This window comes from Calonectris borealis, chromosome Z (genome assembly GCF_964195595.1).
Source record: "Calonectris borealis chromosome Z, bCalBor7.hap1.2, whole genome shotgun sequence".
NCBI lineage: Eukaryota > Metazoa > Chordata > Aves > Procellariiformes > Procellariidae > Calonectris > Calonectris borealis.
The window spans coordinates 46,386,456-46,404,644 of NC_134352.1; the positions used below are offsets into that span (position 1 = coordinate 46,386,456).

The 18,189-nt window shown below is 40.6% G+C and overlaps 1 protein-coding gene across 1 annotated transcript in view; it reads right to left on the reverse strand.

Annotated features, from left to right (window-relative positions):
- The window catches only part of TRPM3 (transient receptor potential cation channel subfamily M member 3), a 147,390-nt gene that overhangs the window by 39,358 nt on the left and 89,843 nt on the right, over positions 1 to 18,189 (reverse strand). Inside the window, exons 9-16 of the mRNA XM_075136187.1 lie at positions 17,428 to 17,562; positions 15,265 to 15,315; positions 8,899 to 8,934; positions 8,614 to 8,754; positions 7,181 to 7,210; positions 5,783 to 6,072; positions 4,719 to 4,947; positions 1,994 to 2,161 (exon numbers count right to left, since the gene is read on the reverse strand). Of these exons, the coding sequence (XP_074992288.1) occupies positions 1,994 to 2,161; positions 4,719 to 4,947; positions 5,783 to 6,072; positions 7,181 to 7,210; positions 8,614 to 8,754; positions 8,899 to 8,934; positions 15,265 to 15,315; positions 17,428 to 17,562 (1,080 nt within the window). The remainder of the gene's footprint in view (positions 1 to 1,993; positions 2,162 to 4,718; positions 4,948 to 5,782; positions 6,073 to 7,180; positions 7,211 to 8,613; positions 8,755 to 8,898; positions 8,935 to 15,264; positions 15,316 to 17,427; positions 17,563 to 18,189) is intronic.

Below are 18,189 nucleotides of genomic sequence, written 5' to 3' on the forward strand. Positions count from 1 at the left end.
TATCACATCACAAACAATTATTAACCTTAATGAACTAAGGCTAAAGGGAAACTTTGCAAAGGCACTTCCCAGAGTCTTGCAGGCATCCTCTCATCAGTGGAGAAGACACCCGACCTAACTTATGCCAGACCATTTGACTAAGGCTGGAACAACGCAAAACTTCAATCTAAAATATTTTCTTATATTTAAAACATGTCAGGTAGGAACACTTTCCCTGACACGGTGGCTATGTCATGACAGTTCATGCCTGAAGGTGACTAAATATAACTGGCTATGGTACGTAACCACAGAAATATAGGCAAAGGTCTCTTTGCTAGCAAATTATCTCTCCTCAGCCCTGAAGGGCATCTGAGTGAAGAAGCTGTGTTAGAAGTCCTAAAGCACATTATAGATTATATGTAGAAATATTAAGTCAGCAGTAGTTTACCACAAATACTGTTTCTAAACTTGCTGGACCCCACAGAAACAGTTCTTATTTTACAGGAAAGGCTGTAAGTGTCTGAAACTTCACTAGAATGATGCATCAAATTTGAAGGAGTTAAGGGCAGAGTCAATGACAGGAAAGAGCAATAGCACTGTCAGCACATGGAAGGGAGAAGGGAGGGAACATCTAAGACTCATCTGGAAAAGCAGATCCGGTTCACACATCATTTCCTTGTAGCAGGAGTCAGAAGGTAAAAAGGAAACACAGTATTGTAGACAAGAAACCAGGAGCTGGGATAACTGCAGAGAGATGGAAATGACTGCCTCCCCAAATTTCTCCCCATTGCCAAGAAAAAGGCAGCTTGCAAAGTGCTTATTTGATTTGAATAGGCACTTCATAAGTGGATCAGAAGCCAGGGATAGCAAATTGCAGTTAATAGCTAATGAGCAGAGAATGGCCCATTGCTGCTATTCTGGCTTCTGGTCCTTCCCAACGGCCAGGTTCTTGCCTGCAAACGGGTCCTGTAGGTGGGTCTTGTGGGTTGCTCCTTCGGCTTGCCTGCATATGGGGTCCTGTAGGCAGGTCCTTCTGCCTGCCTGCAGACGGGGTCCTGTGGGCAGCTCCTGCTGTTTGCCTGTGGGAAACAGTCTGGGTTTTTTTTTTTTTTTTTTAAATTAACCAGGAAAATCCCTTTTACTTCTATACCTCTATCCTGACCTTGACCAACTAGGGTTGAGTTTTAAGCCTTTCAAAAACACCATAATCAAACCCAAACCAAAGCAAAACAAATTAAGCTAAGGCAGGTCTGATAGCTCATATGATAATTGCCCAAATTAAAAAGTCTCAAACAAGTCTGAGAACAAGAGACTTGAAGTAAATGACTTGTATGGTTTTCAGAGCTTTAGCTATTTGATTCTCTTTTTGGTGCAAATTATTCCTCTAAGGCTGTGTTACTAATACAGACAAGTCCTCCCTTTCACAATTCTGCTGAGCTCTTAGTAAGAGCTGAGCTGTCTAGCTGCTTGCTACTGTCTTCAGTGGATTAAACACTGCATATGTGTATGTGTGAGAGGCAATGACCACAAATTTATAAAGAATTTTGAAAAACGTTTTCATCATTTTTCTTGCCTGTTTGCACATTTACTTGCCCTCTAACAAAGGTAACCAAAAGAAAAAAAATAACCTCTAGCTTCTATGAATCTTTGGACGTTTCCACCCAGAAGAATTAGTGAGCTTCTTTTCTACCAGTGAGGCCCAGTCATCTATCATGGCTGATTGCCTTCAATTCTGTAATCTCATGAATTTATTTCAGACAACATGGTATCAAATTGAATCAAAACATGAGGATATTACATCACAACATGATGCTTCAGCATCACCATGCACTGCTGCAACATCGAGACACAATGATGCCAAGTTGTCTGGTTTGAGTCCCACCAAAAGAAGGGAATGTTAAGAATGGTATCCTATCACCTGCTAAATTTAACCATCAGACAGCCTGCAACGCCCACAGAGGTGGGAATAACAAATTGACAGCACTGAGGCTGGTGATTTATTGTTGGCACTTACAGTGAGTTCCATGTCCTCCTCCTCTTTTTCTTTCACTGGCTTCTCTGGTTCCTCTGGCTCCTTCTCTTGAAGATGGATCTCATTGGCCTGGGACATGTAAGGCATATCATCTTTGTTCTTGAACTCCAAGCTGAGGATTGAAGGAGGAAGTAGAATTCCTAGAATTACCTAAAGCAATAATAATGATAACAGTAACCATCACAGTAAACAGATTACAATCATGATGGTTACTTAGTATCAAATGGAACAACTCCCTCAGGACCTTTAGGAAAAGAAACATATGTATGCCTGTGAGCTTCTATGACAATACAGTGTTTGTCACTTGGGGTAGTGTTTTCAGAGCTCCATAGTGAAACAAAGCATGTAACTTCTATTAGCACTACTGTGCGTGCTATGGTTAATTGCCTCTCCTGAATATTTTATCTGCTTGCTCATCAGATGCATATTGTTACATGCCAGAATATATTTACAAAATATTATATAAGGTCAACGGCAGGTGGGACCATGGGGGTGTTAAGACCTCAGACCTGCAAATTTCTGCATTTTACACAATATCAGTGTAAATGACACGCAAGCAGTATTAATTTCTACAGAGATGGTTAACAGGTCTCAAGCTCTCTGTGTCCATACTTAAAGCACACAGGTAGTCACGGTGCAAGCACGTGTGGATCTGAGGAGATAAGGCAAAGCCAGCAATAGCAAATGCTGATGTGCTTAGCTATGCAGTCCCCTTAGATTTTGCTTCAGTAACCTGGCGGCCATGTAATGCTCACACTAATGCCAGCTCTTTCTTTTCTGCCTTCCCTCTCTAATAACGTGGGTGCGTAGAAACCATTAAAATTAGCTTGTGTGGATATACTCAGTGAACGATGCTGGGGGTTAAATCAGTAGTGTAACTGAAGAGATATCATAATAATACAAAAAGAAGTGGCCTGTCTGTATTCACAAGCACAATAGCTTTTCCTGGTTTTGCTGTAATCTCATGGAAAATGATTTTGTTATAAATCTCTCCCTAAATGACAGTGAAACCAGATAGTTAGCTTGTTGGCAGGATACAGAAGGTGACTGCTTGTGCTTATCATACCGACAGACAGCATGATGGTTGTTGAAACCATCCAAAGTACCATAATTAGGAACAGCTAGTGTATTATGAAGGCTGTGCCCAGCCTCGGAAGTGTTGAGCACCAGACTGCCTGCACTGCTCCTGCACTCGGCTTGTCGCAAAAGGATGTGTCCAGGGAGAGGAGGTTACGGGCAGACCTGGCTTCCCAGAGAGGCTATTTTTAAGAACAGGCAGGATTAACAATTGCCTCTCCCCCTTCCACTGGTGCTATACATCCCCAGTGAGACTCTAAGGAATTACATTCAGCCTTCTTGCCGTTTGCCAGTTTTGACGGAGAAAATTGTTCATGGGAAATAATCCATGACTCATGCTTGCAAATTTATTTCTTTGTCATGCTGCCTCTTGCTCATGTAGCTTGTAGCCTGCTTTAGCTTTAAACGGGCCCTGCTAATGAGCTTCAGTGAAATAAAACACAGGTTAGAAACGGAGTAAAGGATCCTTGTGAAGCCCTGATGATATGAGAAGCTGAAAGGAAATGGAGTGTGTTACCTTCAGTTATTCATTGTGAAAAAAGATCTATTTTATGGCTTAAGAGATGCCATAAAGGTGCTCCAAAGGAGAAAGCATGCAGTGGGAAATGAGTTGCTGCACTGATCCCCATCTACCCAGGTTGAATATCTGCAAAGCCAAGCAGTGAACAAGGCAGCAGTCCCTCTGAAGGGCAATGGGCCTGTGAGTTGAGTCAGAAAAATAGATAATAAAGATGTCTCCAAATGTGAGAATGTGTTCTATCTGTAAGCAGAACAATATTTATGCACAGCTCCTGCAGGAGGATGATGAAAATACTATCAGTACAGTAACGATATATGTACTTATAAGCATTCTTGCCATTCCCGAACATCTTGTCACACAGCAAAACAGCTGAGCAATTACCACTTTTCACACATACAATTAATGCAGGAGAGAGAACCCCGTCACTGAAAATATGTCTCAGTCATCTGGGAGGAAGAGGCAATTCCTGGTTATGTACTGACTGGTGAGTACTTTGGTGAAGGTGAAAGGTGCCAGCCCATGGACACAAATTCACCTCCCAGTATTCACCTTGCTCTGCTAGCATTTCTCTAGCTGGGGAAGTAAAGCTTGAAAAACTTTGAAAATTGAATTATCCTCCAGATCCTCTCAGGTAGTCCATTCAGGTCAGTTATCAGGAAGATTGGCAGGGGATCGCAAGAAAATTTGTACTGCTTGCTTTGGCCCTTTCTGGGTAAGGTTGTCTGAACAGCATCTTTCACTAGCTGTTAATTCACTTACACATCCTTTTTCTTTATTTATCTTTAAAAATCTTGGCTAACTCCTTAAGTATCCAGGCAGGGTGACATACTAACCTCCTGGCTCAATTCTAATTCTGATAACTCTCACTGATGCTGGAGGGGGCTTTGAGAAAGATGATGAAAAGGCTAAGTAACGTGCTTTGAACTTGGGTTTGTGATAAACTCCCTGCTGAAAAATTGAACACAGGAAGAATATACCCTGCTTAATGTCACTACAAATAAGCACCCGAAATATGGTTAATTGAACCAGTTATTACTGATTTGTTGTGAGCCTCATCACCATCCGTTAGAATTCCTCTGACTGTTAATTTTATTTTAAAACAGTGCTGACCTTTAGGCCAGAATTTTTGCGCATCCGGAGACGACCCATCCACATGTCTGTGAGCAGCATTTGGCTGCAAGTGTGAGCAATGAAGTCCCTGTGCTTGGCTGCCACTGCGAGCTGCAGGCATGTGGCGTTGCTCCAGTTTTTCAGCTCGTAGGTCAGCAGTTTCATTGCCAGTTGCTCGTCCTGCTTGTATGATTGATCCAAGAGCTCCACCGCCAACTGGCCGAAGTCCCTGCAATAGAGGGACATTCCCATCAGCCCAAGCAGCCTGCTGCAGAAAACACGCCTCTGCAACTGACAGCCTCTGCAAGGAGGGCATCATCTTCCGTCATGCAAATCGTGATGTTGACTGTACACATGGAAACCCACATTTTCAAATGTGAGTGGCTAATGGTAGGCATATAAATAAGTGCCCTGACTTAGCAGTGATGAGCACCCACACCTACCAGCTGTCTGCTCCCACCTGCCTGCCCACTTCCCTGACATTTTCTAGCTGAAATCCTCTGGTTATATGCAGCTTAGAGAATTGCTTCTGTGCTGTTTGGCCATAGCTTAGTGGCCAAGTCTCCACTCCAAGGAGTGTCCAATACCCTTTTTTAAATTCTGTGCCTCGGGCTTTTAACATCAGGAAAGATTATTATGGAATCTAGTATCTCGGATTGCTCACCTAAGCATGATCTCTTGGTTAATTAACACTTCTGCCCAAATATTATGTTTGTAAGGATTTCAACAATTGTTCTGCTTGGGATGAACAGAGGTCTTGAAAAAGCACAGAGAAAGGTTGCAGCCTGACTCTTGAAGCCTCAGGGAGACACGACAGCGTAGATATTTCATTGCCTTCTTGACACCTTCTCATTTCAGAAGTTATACTGCTAGCAACTCTGCTTGTCTGGCAGACAGATTGTTTAAAAGCCATTTAGATTTTCTCTAAGGGGACTGCATTTTCCCTACAAGTTAGAAATGAAGGCAAAGTACGCATAAGCAGATTTCACGCAGGTTCAGCAGCCTCTCTCCCTTCTTCTTTTTTTTTTTTAAACCCAGGAAAGTGTACACGAAAGAAAATTCACCTGGAATTATGGTTCAGCTCTTGGGATATGTCATCCACCATGTCATTTTCTGATGCTTCGTGGGCCATGGCTTTGCAGAGTTTACAGGCCACCAGTGCTTTAGCCATAGCCTCTTCCCCATGCTGCCAAAAGAAGAGGGCCATCTTCTGACGCTTCATCAGCACAGCCCACACCATCAGCTCATGGAACGGGAAGGGGAAATGATTGATCTCAGGGTCATCCAGGTCAATATCAACTTCTTCTTCTCTTTTTTTTGTTGTTTTCCTCCCTCGCCGCAAAGGGACATCATCCTGTGAGAATTGTAGAGAAATTTTTTTCACCAGTGAAGGAACTGAATCAATTCACACAATGCATTGGAGTCAGTACCTGAGATGTCAAACACATTTCCTGCAGGCCAGCCCCTTCAGCTTTTTTGGACAAAATATTTAACATAGGGAAACGATGAAAAAATTGTTGGTCCATGCACTGTAATTAAGAAGTCAGTAACCCCATACCTAAACACAGGGAAAGAGAGCTTTGGACTATCGCTCTGAACTGCTCTTTCTCCCTAAGAACACAGAGCACAATCACACAATATCCAGAACCATTTTGGAAACGCCACCATGAAAACAAAGCTGAGAGTTCACTCCAAATATAACATCTGTTGTAATGCATCTGCCTTGTTCCACCCCCAGAAAGTACATATCCAGGAATGTTCTGGTCTGCTGAAGACTCCCTCCCTGCTTATTCTTGTGTTTTCTCCTTTTATCCTCTCTTCAATCCCATTCTGCCTTTGTATCCCATGTTCATGCCTTCTTTCTCCAGCTCTTTGTTGTTTCTATTGCCTTTAGTTTCCTTCCCATTTTAGCCTACTGCTTTTATCAGATGAGCTGACCTATTCTGTGCTGCGCCTGTGGACAGCAAAATGAAAGCTGTTGTACAAAATAAACAAATGAGAAAACACTACTATCTCCTTGAAGCATTGGGGTAGCCAAAAGTGTCAACAAAACTGACAGAAATTTGGCTCATGTAAAGATTTCTGCATCATTCTCTGAACTACTTCATTTCTCTGAACACGTTCTAAAGTTATACTGTTATCTGAGTGAAATTCTGCTTGGCCTGACAGATTGAAACATTTTGTTTAATCTTCATGAAAGGAAAAATGATGCATAGAGGGGGTAGAGCCTTCTTTTCTCTTGTCTACCTGCTGGAGTTTTATTAAGAAATGTTTCTTAATCTGGCCTTTGCGTAAACAAGTTATCTGGATGAAAAATAATACAATTTGTGTGGCACATTTCTCATACAAAACTGGAAAACAACTATTGGTGTCTTCATTACCGTGAATTTAAACATTATCGTGATATAGTGTATATTTGTCAAAGAAGGAAAAGACATTAAGATTTATCACAAGTTGCCTACCTCCATTCCCAACAGTTTCAGGGCTTTTGGCTGTACAAAAAAGTTAGAAAAATGTTATTTCTCCCAGAAGGGTGATGAAAAATTACAACTACATGTGTATACATACATGCATGCGTAAGTGTGTAACATGTGATGTATAAGATACAATATAGAGTATAGAATAAACAATATATAATATAGGTAATATATATGTAATGCAATGTAATGTAATATAATATACATATATACATCAATCAAATAATTACGTATATATATATTTAATTCAACCTTGAGTTTGACCCTTTTTCATCAAAACACACAACAGAAGACATACTTTTGGATTCAGATACAAATTACAGCTGGTTTAGGGCCGTTCTGGTAGAAAAGAGATAGGAATTACTACTAAGGCATGAGTGGATTTCTCTGGAGTACATCAGCATTTTGGCCATTCCCCTGGCACACTTTTATTGACGGCTGTGGAGCTGCTCTGTATGTTGGCTCAGTATCTGTGAAACTGCTACTCAGATGCTTTTCTTGATGGAGTGACTAAGGGAAGGAGGTCTCTCCCAGCAGCTACAGCTACTACCTTTCCTCTCAAAAGTGAAGAATGGAAGTGTAGGGAAACAAACAAACCCATTTCAGGTGTTTGGCTGTAACGGTTTCACAGAGCTGTTGCTCTTTATAGCCACTTAGAACAATATTCAGCGGCGTGTATTGCTAAGATCTGAACTGAGACGGGACATGAAAATGTGAGGTAAAAATAGGCAAAGAACGACAAATCTTACTGAGAGCAGTTGAGCAGATTTTTCTTCATGCTGGATTGAGTCGGTGGCATTATGGATGACAATAAATATCTTTTATGTTTTAGAAAGGTAGTAAACTTACTTTGGATTCATAGTATTGTAATCTATCAAACATGAAAACCACAAAAATACTGAACAGTGTTTTTGCCATGAGCCAGCTGACTCTGCTGGAGCCACATCCAGCCAATAAAGCCAAATTTGAGTTATGGATTTCTTTGCCCTGATAGCTTCCGGCCACAATCAAGAAGATGTGCCATGAGATAGGAAAGGCGTCTATAAAACCAAAAGATTTTTCAAGTCTAACTCAAGTGCCCTATGGTATTATTGGTACAGGTCAAAAGAGTTGTCTTTGAAAAGCTGTGGATACTTATAATTAGAGATTTTAGAGCCAGAGACTGTTTTATGTCCTGGTCTCACCAGGGCAGCAGAACCCAATAATTGTTTCATTAAATTAATAAAAAATGTAGCTTGTATCAGTGGCTGGCTTACGGTGCATTGTGGTGAAATAGCTGCTATGTACATAATGGAAATGAATCTGCAGGCTGAATAGTGTGTGCATGTGGATCCCCCCAGCCTGGAACCATCTAAGAAGCTATGGTAATCCCTGCCAGTGGGTGCAGTCATACAGATGGCAAATAACTTGCTCCTTACCCTCTTGGGCCCAAATAAATTGTGGTACAGTGTTCTGAACCGCTTTCGGGTGTAATTGCAGCGATATGCTCCTCCCATCAGGTACTCTATCACCAAACCAATATCAATCAGACTTATCCGATAATCAGGAGGTAAATTTCCCTGCAATGAAAATAAGAAGGATGGTGGGAGAGGAAGAAATGCTTATTACTGGCATTGTTAAATACACTTTATAATGATGTTAGAATAAAACAAATCAAATAGTTAAAAACAGGAATGTATTATTATGCTGATTAATTAATTCACCTTAAAATAGATCCAACCGAAACCTGGATATTCTCGCTTGGAAAGAAGACATAAATTAAATAAGAAGGTGAAGAACTTGTTGGAAGTAACAGAAGATAACGTCAGTACACAGTACTCATATTCTTCAGCTGGGGAAACAAGGAACACGACTGCAGAACAAAAAGCACGAGGATCAGCACACTTGAAAGGTCAGGCACAGTTGCTGGACTCTAGTCCTGCAAGATAGCATCTTTTCTGCACCATCTGTCCCCCATGACTCTTGTCCTGGCATCTCACATCTCTGCTGGCATCTCTTTGGACTGCCCCATCTGCACTGCCAAGGCACGGTGAAGTGACAACATGCGATATCATTTGTTCACATGGAACCAGCTCCTGCGTATGATCTTCCCATCCTGCAGTGTTTCCTTCCTGTGTTCCAGGAAAGGAAGGGCAGGGGGGAAAGAGCTGCGTTATCCACTCTAGCGGACTTAGACAGTGCATGAGTTATAATTATTGCTAGTTGCTAGAGGCAAGGAGAGTCCATTAGCATTTGTTCTTGGGGTTATGTACAAATAAACACATATCTTTGCTTAAATTCCACACCTAGTATGAGGAAAGCATCTGTATGTATGAAAGTAAGTATGAAAGTTGTAATAAACAAAATATCTGTGGCTAATTCTTTGGGGTTTTGTTCAAGAAGAAAACTACAGGCCTAGCAATTTTCCTAGGTCGTCCTTCCTTGAACATATTTTACTGAAAGCCCCTCTAAGCATGATAATCTTGCTACCTAATTTCCAGCAGTGCCAGGGAGATTGTCTCCCAAGAGGTGAACTGTGCTTGTGGTAAGGTCATTAGCATTAGACATCTACATACTTGCTCTTCTGTTCCTTTTCCTTTCTTATTCTCTGTTAAATATAATATATATATGCAATGTCTTCAGCCTGCACCTTTTATTTTGAAGGGAAAAAGAATGATAAATATGTCCACGTCTTATTGCCCTCACTTTGTGAGCTCCCTTGTACATAGCTTCCTTCTCTTCACTGTCAAGCCTGAAAACGGCAACACTAAGGTTATGAGTTCTCCAATACTTAAAACTTGCAAAACTATGAAGAAAGATCTCAGTAACAGATTGTCTCTTACTGCATATGAATCTGAGTCTACCTTTGAGTTAACTGGGCATTTCCACTCGCCAGTAGCAGTAAGCCTGATGCGACACCTAGCAGGCCAGAACAATTTCAGAGTGGAGTGGTCTCACAGATGTGCCCGTGAAGCACTCCTGGGGGTCTCTGGTCATGGAAGAACAAAACCCCAGCGTCGGCACATCTGCTCTTCTGGTCCTCCCTGGGAACTCCTCAAGGAAAACTCTGATCCCTTTAGGAGGAAAGGGCTAATGGGAAGGGAATGTCCCAAATGAAAGTTTGCCTCCTTCTCTAAATCACTGCCTCCGAGTTGTTCGGATGACAGTTTATGGTTCAGCGAGCAGTTCCCTACCAGAAAAGAAGGCATGATTCAGCAAATTGTGAATAGGTCACCCAGATCGAGAGGTCTCATTAAGAACCCTGCAGATTTACCGAACCCTCTCTGTCCTGTATGCTGTTGTGCAAGAGATGTGACTACAAATTAAAGGTGGAAAGAGAGGTAAATTATCCTTTTGTGAACTGCGAGCAGTAGTCTTGGAAAAAGCGAAAATTACTCTAGTAAAAAATTAACTTGTATAGTCAACATTGCAGAAGGACCAGGAAATTGTAATTGTTAGCTTTAAACTTTTTCAGGGCACTGTAATAAAATAATCACATTTTCTATAATGATATACAGCACAGATTACAGTTAGCCTGTAGCTCTTTTTATGTGGTAATCAAAAGAAGGTTAGTAATTATCACGGAGCAATTTTATGACTGCCATGTCTTGCTGGAAATATCTGCATGTCTGCAGATATCTGCCTGGCTTCTCTGCAGATGTGCTTATTAGATTCAGCGCAGAGAAACACTAATGCAGAGCAGATGGCAACTGTTCTGCAGAAGAGATGAAATGGATGCAAAGATCCTCCTTCCTCTCTAAGCAATGCTTATTTCCCTCCCTGCTCACCACGGTACAAACAGCACGCTGAAAGGTTGAGGAAGGAGAGAGGGAGGTAGTGCTGTGGTGTACCATGCCTAGCGGTGGGCTGAGATTCAAAGGGACAGAAGATCAAGCAAATTTAGTGGCAAAAGGTGAGCTGCCAACTATCTTTCGGTAATGTCCCTTAGCATATCCTTTTGCACTCTTCCTACTCGTGGCTAATCTGATGGGTGGGGGAATCACTATGGTTTGCAGGAATTCATATTAGCTTAGTTTATTTGAAGCCAGTCATTTTTGTTCTGAACTATTTAAAGAAAAATAACGTAAAGCTAAAAATTAAATCCTGCTAGGTTTTTTTTTTCTTTCTTTCTTTGTTTATTTTTTCCCCAAAATGTTCTTCTCTCTCCAGAATGCCTAAGGCAATGACAGTTTTAATAGAACCAAGATGAAGGCACTGGCAGAAGTGGGAGTTGTAGCTCTAAGACAGAGTTGTAGTTTTCAGCAGACTCCTGCTGTCTTAATTTCACTAAAACTGAATGATTTAATATTATTAAGTGGCAAAAAATATTTGAGCAATTAAGAAAGCACAACAGGCATCAGGGTGCTGCATGTGTTAGAAAGTGTGAGTTTCTTGATATAGTTCTTCTGATTTCTAAAATTTCATAAAGGGAGTTAGATAAAAAATTTCCAATAGAGTAACTTTAATAAAAGATGCATCTAAACTTCCCAGATAATATTGAAGCACTTTACTAAAGAAAAGTCACAAATTCGCAGCAGAAATATGCATTTTATAGACATACACATGTGTGGCTCCATGCTAACACAAATTACTTTTCCGAAGCGAGCAGCCCTGGTAAAGCCACTTGGACCATCCTTGTGAAAAGAGTTATGCATGTGCCAAAGCGTTTGCTGTATCAGCAGACACCCGAACTACCCTGGCAGCGGTGAGTCTGCTTGTAAATGAAGCACAGTGGTGCAAGTGGGCCAGAATCCCTCCAAGAACAGCAAAAATTTGGGTGGGCTAATTCTAGTAGAGCCAAGGTGGTCAGGAATGACAGAAGAGAAGGTTTGATTTTCGGGTATGATAGGTACCCCAGTTAATAATCAACTAACCTTTTAATGTTAGTGCTAATGCACTATTCAGTACTAATGCGTTATTCTTTTCCTGAAGAAACTTCAAATTAAACTGTAGCTAATCAATTAGAGTATTTTTTCACTTCAGGTGGGTTTTTAAATTCAGCAGGTGCCAAGCCTCTGATATTACATGCTGAGGAAAAAATAATACTTTCAAAATTCTGTATATTGCTTGTTAGCTCCCTGGAAATGTAGACATACAGTGGCAGTCCAAAATAAAGACCTGTGAAAACTCATATCACCCCAGAGTGGGATTAAGATATATTGATTATATACAATTTTTGGATTAAAGAAAAAAATTAATTTGTTAATTTCTACTGATCTTCATTAGCTAGTTGAGCCAGGGAAGGATTTTTTAAAAACAACCTGTAGAGGGCAACCTCCACTTACAGACAGGATGCCAAGCACTGCCGCTGTCTTTTCCTGCTTAGTCTGATGCATCGGTTTGTACGGACCAGGGAAGGAAGTCAACTCTGCGTGTTAAATTCTGTACTCTTGGTGGGAGATGTCAAAAAGGCCATGATGCAAACGATGCAGGCAGATTTGTCCCCGTATTAAGTTACGGAATTGAGAGGATCGAAAAGAGAAATGAGCCCAGTTGTCTCTAAAGCAGAGTCATTAAGAAGTACTTTGTCTTGTTAATATATGCAGAATTTAAGCACGCTCTGGTTACTGTAAATTCTTTAAGGCTGTGACTCCAGGCCTTTACAATATGCTGCTCAGGCTAACAGTCTTCACAGTGATATTTGGAAATCCAAGAGAAAATAAATTGTTGTCTTACATGTTTGTGTGTGTGTGTGTGTGCGTGCGCACACACATGTGTGTCTGTAATCTGCCACAAACGGGATGTGGTAGTGTGACTTCTGTTGTTCAAATTCTTTGCTTTATTAAACAGACAGGGTGGTCTTTCAAACAAAAAAAATCCTCCTAGTGATTTATACAGCTATGTAATACAATAGTAGTAAATTAAATGATGCTTCTATGATTTGTAAGCATCCGTCTTCTGTTTGAGAATTCACAACGATGCAGATGTAAATCACTTTTTATAGTATACACCCTTTTAAATAGTGCAGTTTTAAAATTGGGATGTATGCATAAAAAGCATAGAGTATGCATATCCTTTAAGTGTTGTCTCAAGGTGACAGACTACATTTTCTCTATTTATATTTTGTGATACTGTAATTAAATCTGAGATGTTAGGTTTCTGGCATCAAAATATATATATAAACTCAAAAAACTAGCATCAGCAGTGTGGCCTGGTTTTCATGCACGGTGGACCACTTAGCTGTCAAATAGTGATGTCCATTAAGAAGTTATTTCCGAGGAGGTGTTTTCATTTAAACCGTTGTCAGATTTGCTGACTGATTTACAACTTGGTTGGCTGCTAAGGGATCTGCTCAGGTGGCAGGGCTATGGCGAGCTGTCACGTTTCTCCGAGTGAACCGCAGTTGTCCCTCATCACTGACAAAATGAGAAATACAGCCCCAGAGGTGCAGTTTTCTGATGAAGGTGCTAGAAGGCTGCACCAGGCTGTTTGTTTTTAAACGATATTCTGATAAAAGCACACGTTGTCTTCCTGTAGTGGGAATTACTGGAGACTTTAGGTATGAATAGAGGAAAGAAAGATGAATTTGTGGAAAAATGACCATCACCTAACATTTAGCAATCACTGTGGGACAAATAATGTCATTAAATACGGTGTCAGTTTTTTTAATGCCAATGCCTATCAATATATACCTATGATTACTGATCATCTTTGCCTATTTTGATGTCTGTTTTTCAAAAGCTCCTTTAAAAATACATCTTTTCTTAGGGACTCAGAAAAAGATATTGATATTATTTAGTCACTCAACATACAAATTGCTCTGCCTTCGACGGAGGACTTGGAAAGGTGATGTTGGGGGAGAGAAGGAGTTTGAAAAGGAGTATGTTTTAAAGTAAGAAGACAAATGATGCTTGTTTCAAACTCTTATAGGCACGTAAGTAACTGCATATCTAGTAAAAAAAAAAAAATTCCAGTAACTTGGGCTTCAAGAGAAGTAGCCAGTCTAAATGCATTCTAGCTTTACTCTGCTCTATCCAAGGGGATTTGTGCTTAAGAACAGTTTCAGTTTCTTCTGTAGACATTTCACACTTTCCCATGGTCACTTAATATACTATATATATATAATTGAACGATGATGATGCCATGTCCCACACCAATTAAAGAAAGCCACCAGAACCCCCCTAAACATAACTACTTATTATTCTGTAGCATTATTTAACAGGAAGATGACATATGAAGGATTGCCACTCCCCTTCCCTAGTTGCCTTCGGTTCTGCTCAGCTGTCAGTGACAGAAGAAACCATCAAACCCTGTGCTTTTACAAAAAATCTCTATTCCTTTTTCAATCTTCTATCTAGTCCCATGTACAGAAATCTCCTTTCTCAGGTATGCTACCCTTGAGGTCCAATTTACGGAATGTGCAAGGTTGTAATCTGCACATGCTTTGGGAGAATATTCAAGCTGATGAGGTCAGTTGCAGACTCAATCTCCCTACGTGATCCATATATAAGGGATTTTCATTCAGTGCTGCTGCTGTAACACTTTTAATCCTGAACACATTGCTAAAGGTATTTGATATCTCCTTCCTGTCACTATACCTTTCTATGTTTCTGTCCTGCCCTCCTAATGGCTCTTTATAATTGAAGATGCTTGAAATTAACTTGATAAGGGGGCAGAGTAAAGTTGCACTACTTCTTTTTGTATATTTCTGCTGAGGAATATGCCTACAATATACCATACAACACAGAACAAGGAGCTGTTTCAACAAGCTGGGATCCAGCACAAGGATAAGGGCTATTTTACAGGCTCGGAAGTAAACTAACAAGATGGAAATTAGCTTTGACAATAGTTGCAGGTATGGAAAAATACAGATAACAGCATAAATCAACACAGTATGTAAGAGCCTACAATTATGCTAGCAGAAGCACTATTACCCAAGCATCTAAAACCACAGAGAAAGCAAGCCAAATAACTTGCTAATTGTGCTTTGTATGCAAAAAGTTCATATTCGGTACATACGAACAGGACATTCTGTAATGGCAGGGGAATGAGAAGGATCTGACTGAAAGCTCATGCAAAACAGAGGTTGTATCTAGCTACAAAAAGCAATCACAGAATTATCTCCAACCTACCGTCTATTGGACTCTTACCTTTTTGACGTCCCTGACTAGATGATACAGAGTGTTGGATGGTCCATGTCTCTGCAAAGGACAAATAAAGAAGAATAAAATAGTTTTGCATTGTCCAAAGACTTGCAAGATGTAAATGCTGAAATGGTTTTCTCACCTTAGTAGTTTAAAACTCAGGCAACTGAGATCACTTAAATTGTACAGTGTTATCAATTAAAAAAAAACCAAACTCAGTTACAAGAGCATTATTTCACCTGACTTCTCTTTTGTACAAAACCCTTCAGTAAAAAAAACACAACTGCCATACCGGATGAAAAGCAAGGTCCTATGTACCAGATTAGGCTCCTGACTTAGGCAAAGGAGGAGCCCAGCACAACATGCACAGCCTCTGGGAGAGAGTGGAAGGAAAACCAGCTGCTTAAGTGTCAGCCTTTCTGCACTCGGGGTCTCCACTTCCACCGTTGGTGGCTGAGAGCCCCAAGCCTGACATTGCATCTAGGCTGTCTTGTTTGAAAGCCACTAACAGTCTGTGAATTTGTCCAATCTTCTTTTGACTCCACCTGACATGCAAAACATTCTGCAGCAGATTCCCACAATTACAATTATATGTTATGTGGAGAAGTACTTTCTTTTCTGTTGTGTTTTTCACTGTTGCTGATATTTTAAGAGACTCTTATGGGAGACCTCCTTGGCTGTAACTGATGATAGATGAGACCACTGCATATGTGCAGCGTCGGTGTTTCCATATATACCTTGCTCTGCACTTGCCAACACTTAATTTTATGTAACCCCATCACTGAGCATGGTGAGACTTTTCTGTGATTCTTCATATGCTGCTTCAGATTTGCCTACCCTGAGTGATGCTAAATCACCTGCAAACATTGCCCCTTCAGTAGTTACTATTTTTCAGATCATCTCTAAACAGGCTGAACAACAGCAGTCCCAGGACAGGGGCTTGGATGACCCTGGTCATAATGTCCTTTTGTGGTGAGAACACACCATGTATTCTTACTCTGTTTTCTATCCTTCAGGTAGTTTTTACACCACAAGTGCCCCTTACCTTCTATACCATGACAAATAACCTTTGAGGCTTTCAAATATTGTCAAACAGATTTTGCAAAAACAGGCGGACCCAAATGCTATGTTCTTAATACATAGATGCTAGTTGGTAGGCAAAGTTTAAGCCGATCAAAGATCAGATGGGAATCTGTCTCAAGTGTGGCATGGATACCTGTTCCTCTATATTTTGCACAAATTTAATGAATTATTTTCATATTTTATATTTTTGAAAGACTGACTTCTGGTCACCATCAGTGCAAAACATCTCTGGATAAGACCCCAGAGTGGGCAGCTTATGATGGCAGGGCTTTGAAAAGTACTGGCAGAAAAAAACTTTTTGAAAAGGGCTATGCACTTTATCACAACCTCTCTCCAACAGACAGAACTAGCAATCCTAAGAACTAGACAATGCTTTAAGATTTTTTTCATACTACTTAAGCAATTTGAACTTACTGGTTTCTCTTGGTAGGCAATAATGATGTGAATGCTGGAATGTGTTTTGCCGTTGAGAACTCAGAAGCAGTTTGAACCTCTGCAGTTTCATGTTCATTTTAAGAGCAAAGACATAAAACTTGCAAACAGGCTTTTAAAAGTCAAAACTATGATTTTTGGAACATTCAGTAAGGACATGGGGAAGTCCTTCACTGAGACCTCCTGAAATCAAGATATTTCACCTTTAAATTCAGCATATTATCCCAAGAAGCTTGCTTCCATTTGTTTTCTAGTGGCTGAGTTTGATTAACAATTGCAAGATTTTTCTGAAACCGTAAGGGCTTATACTGTCAGGATCCATATATCACCATCCTACAAGTCCTAACCTGCCAGTTACTGTCTTCCAGCCAGTGTCATCTGCCTAAATCTCAGGTCTATCATATTGGAATTACAATGACCAGAAATCATCTGGCACCGTGTGGGGCTTAATCAATGTCCATACAGCAGGTTAGGTGGGCAAGATACAGCATGTTCCATTATATGAGAGACAAAGCTAAGAGACAATGTGGACTTCTAACATGGAAAATTTCTGCAACGTGTTGGCTGCCTTGTGCATTATCATGTGGTTGTAATACAAGTGGGAACTAGAACAATGAATATAGAGATAGAAAATTTGCCTTAGGTTGGCCCTACCGTATTGTACAATTCCTCTAGCCGGGAGATGGTGAGAAAACGGTGCATGCTTACTCCATTTTCTATGAGTAATTTCACAAAATCCACTCTGTCCAACACCAGTGCATCCAGCATTGCTTGCTCAAGGGAGCCCACCTGCAAAGCAAGCGATTAATTCAGGCTGTTCCTGGGTATTGCAGGCTGTATCTGGCTGGTCCGGTCACCCTGGCACAAACAGGGAATCCTGACAAAATTCTGAGGGTTGCTCTGCTAAGCTTAAAATGGGATAATCACAGTTTTAGTCTATATTGGTCTCTCTGACTCAGGGCAGCATTTCAAAAATGAGTGTCAGAATGTTAAGATTAACATACTCTAGGAAATCCAGATTAGGACCAAGGAACTGGAACCCAGGAAACTGGTGACCACACCTCTACACTATTCACCATCTCATTATTATCTTTATTTCTCGCTTTCCTGTTAAACATTTTATTTATATTTGGTATATTTGTTATGTGCACATACGCTCACTTTAATTCTGTCTTTACTAGCTTTTTCCTTTGTTCGTGATGTGGAAACTCAGGGAAACTTTGGCACCCAGGAAGCAGAAATAGCTTCACAATTAACATTTCTTTGAAGGGCCAAATGCAAGAGGTCTTCTTATGCAAAACTTCTCCTTTTCTATCTCTTGCAAGTTGGGGCGAGTTAGAAGGATGAGAAATTATCTCATACTTCCAGCTTTTAGCTTGCGAAATGACGGCAGCTTGCAGCATTTTTGCAAATTTT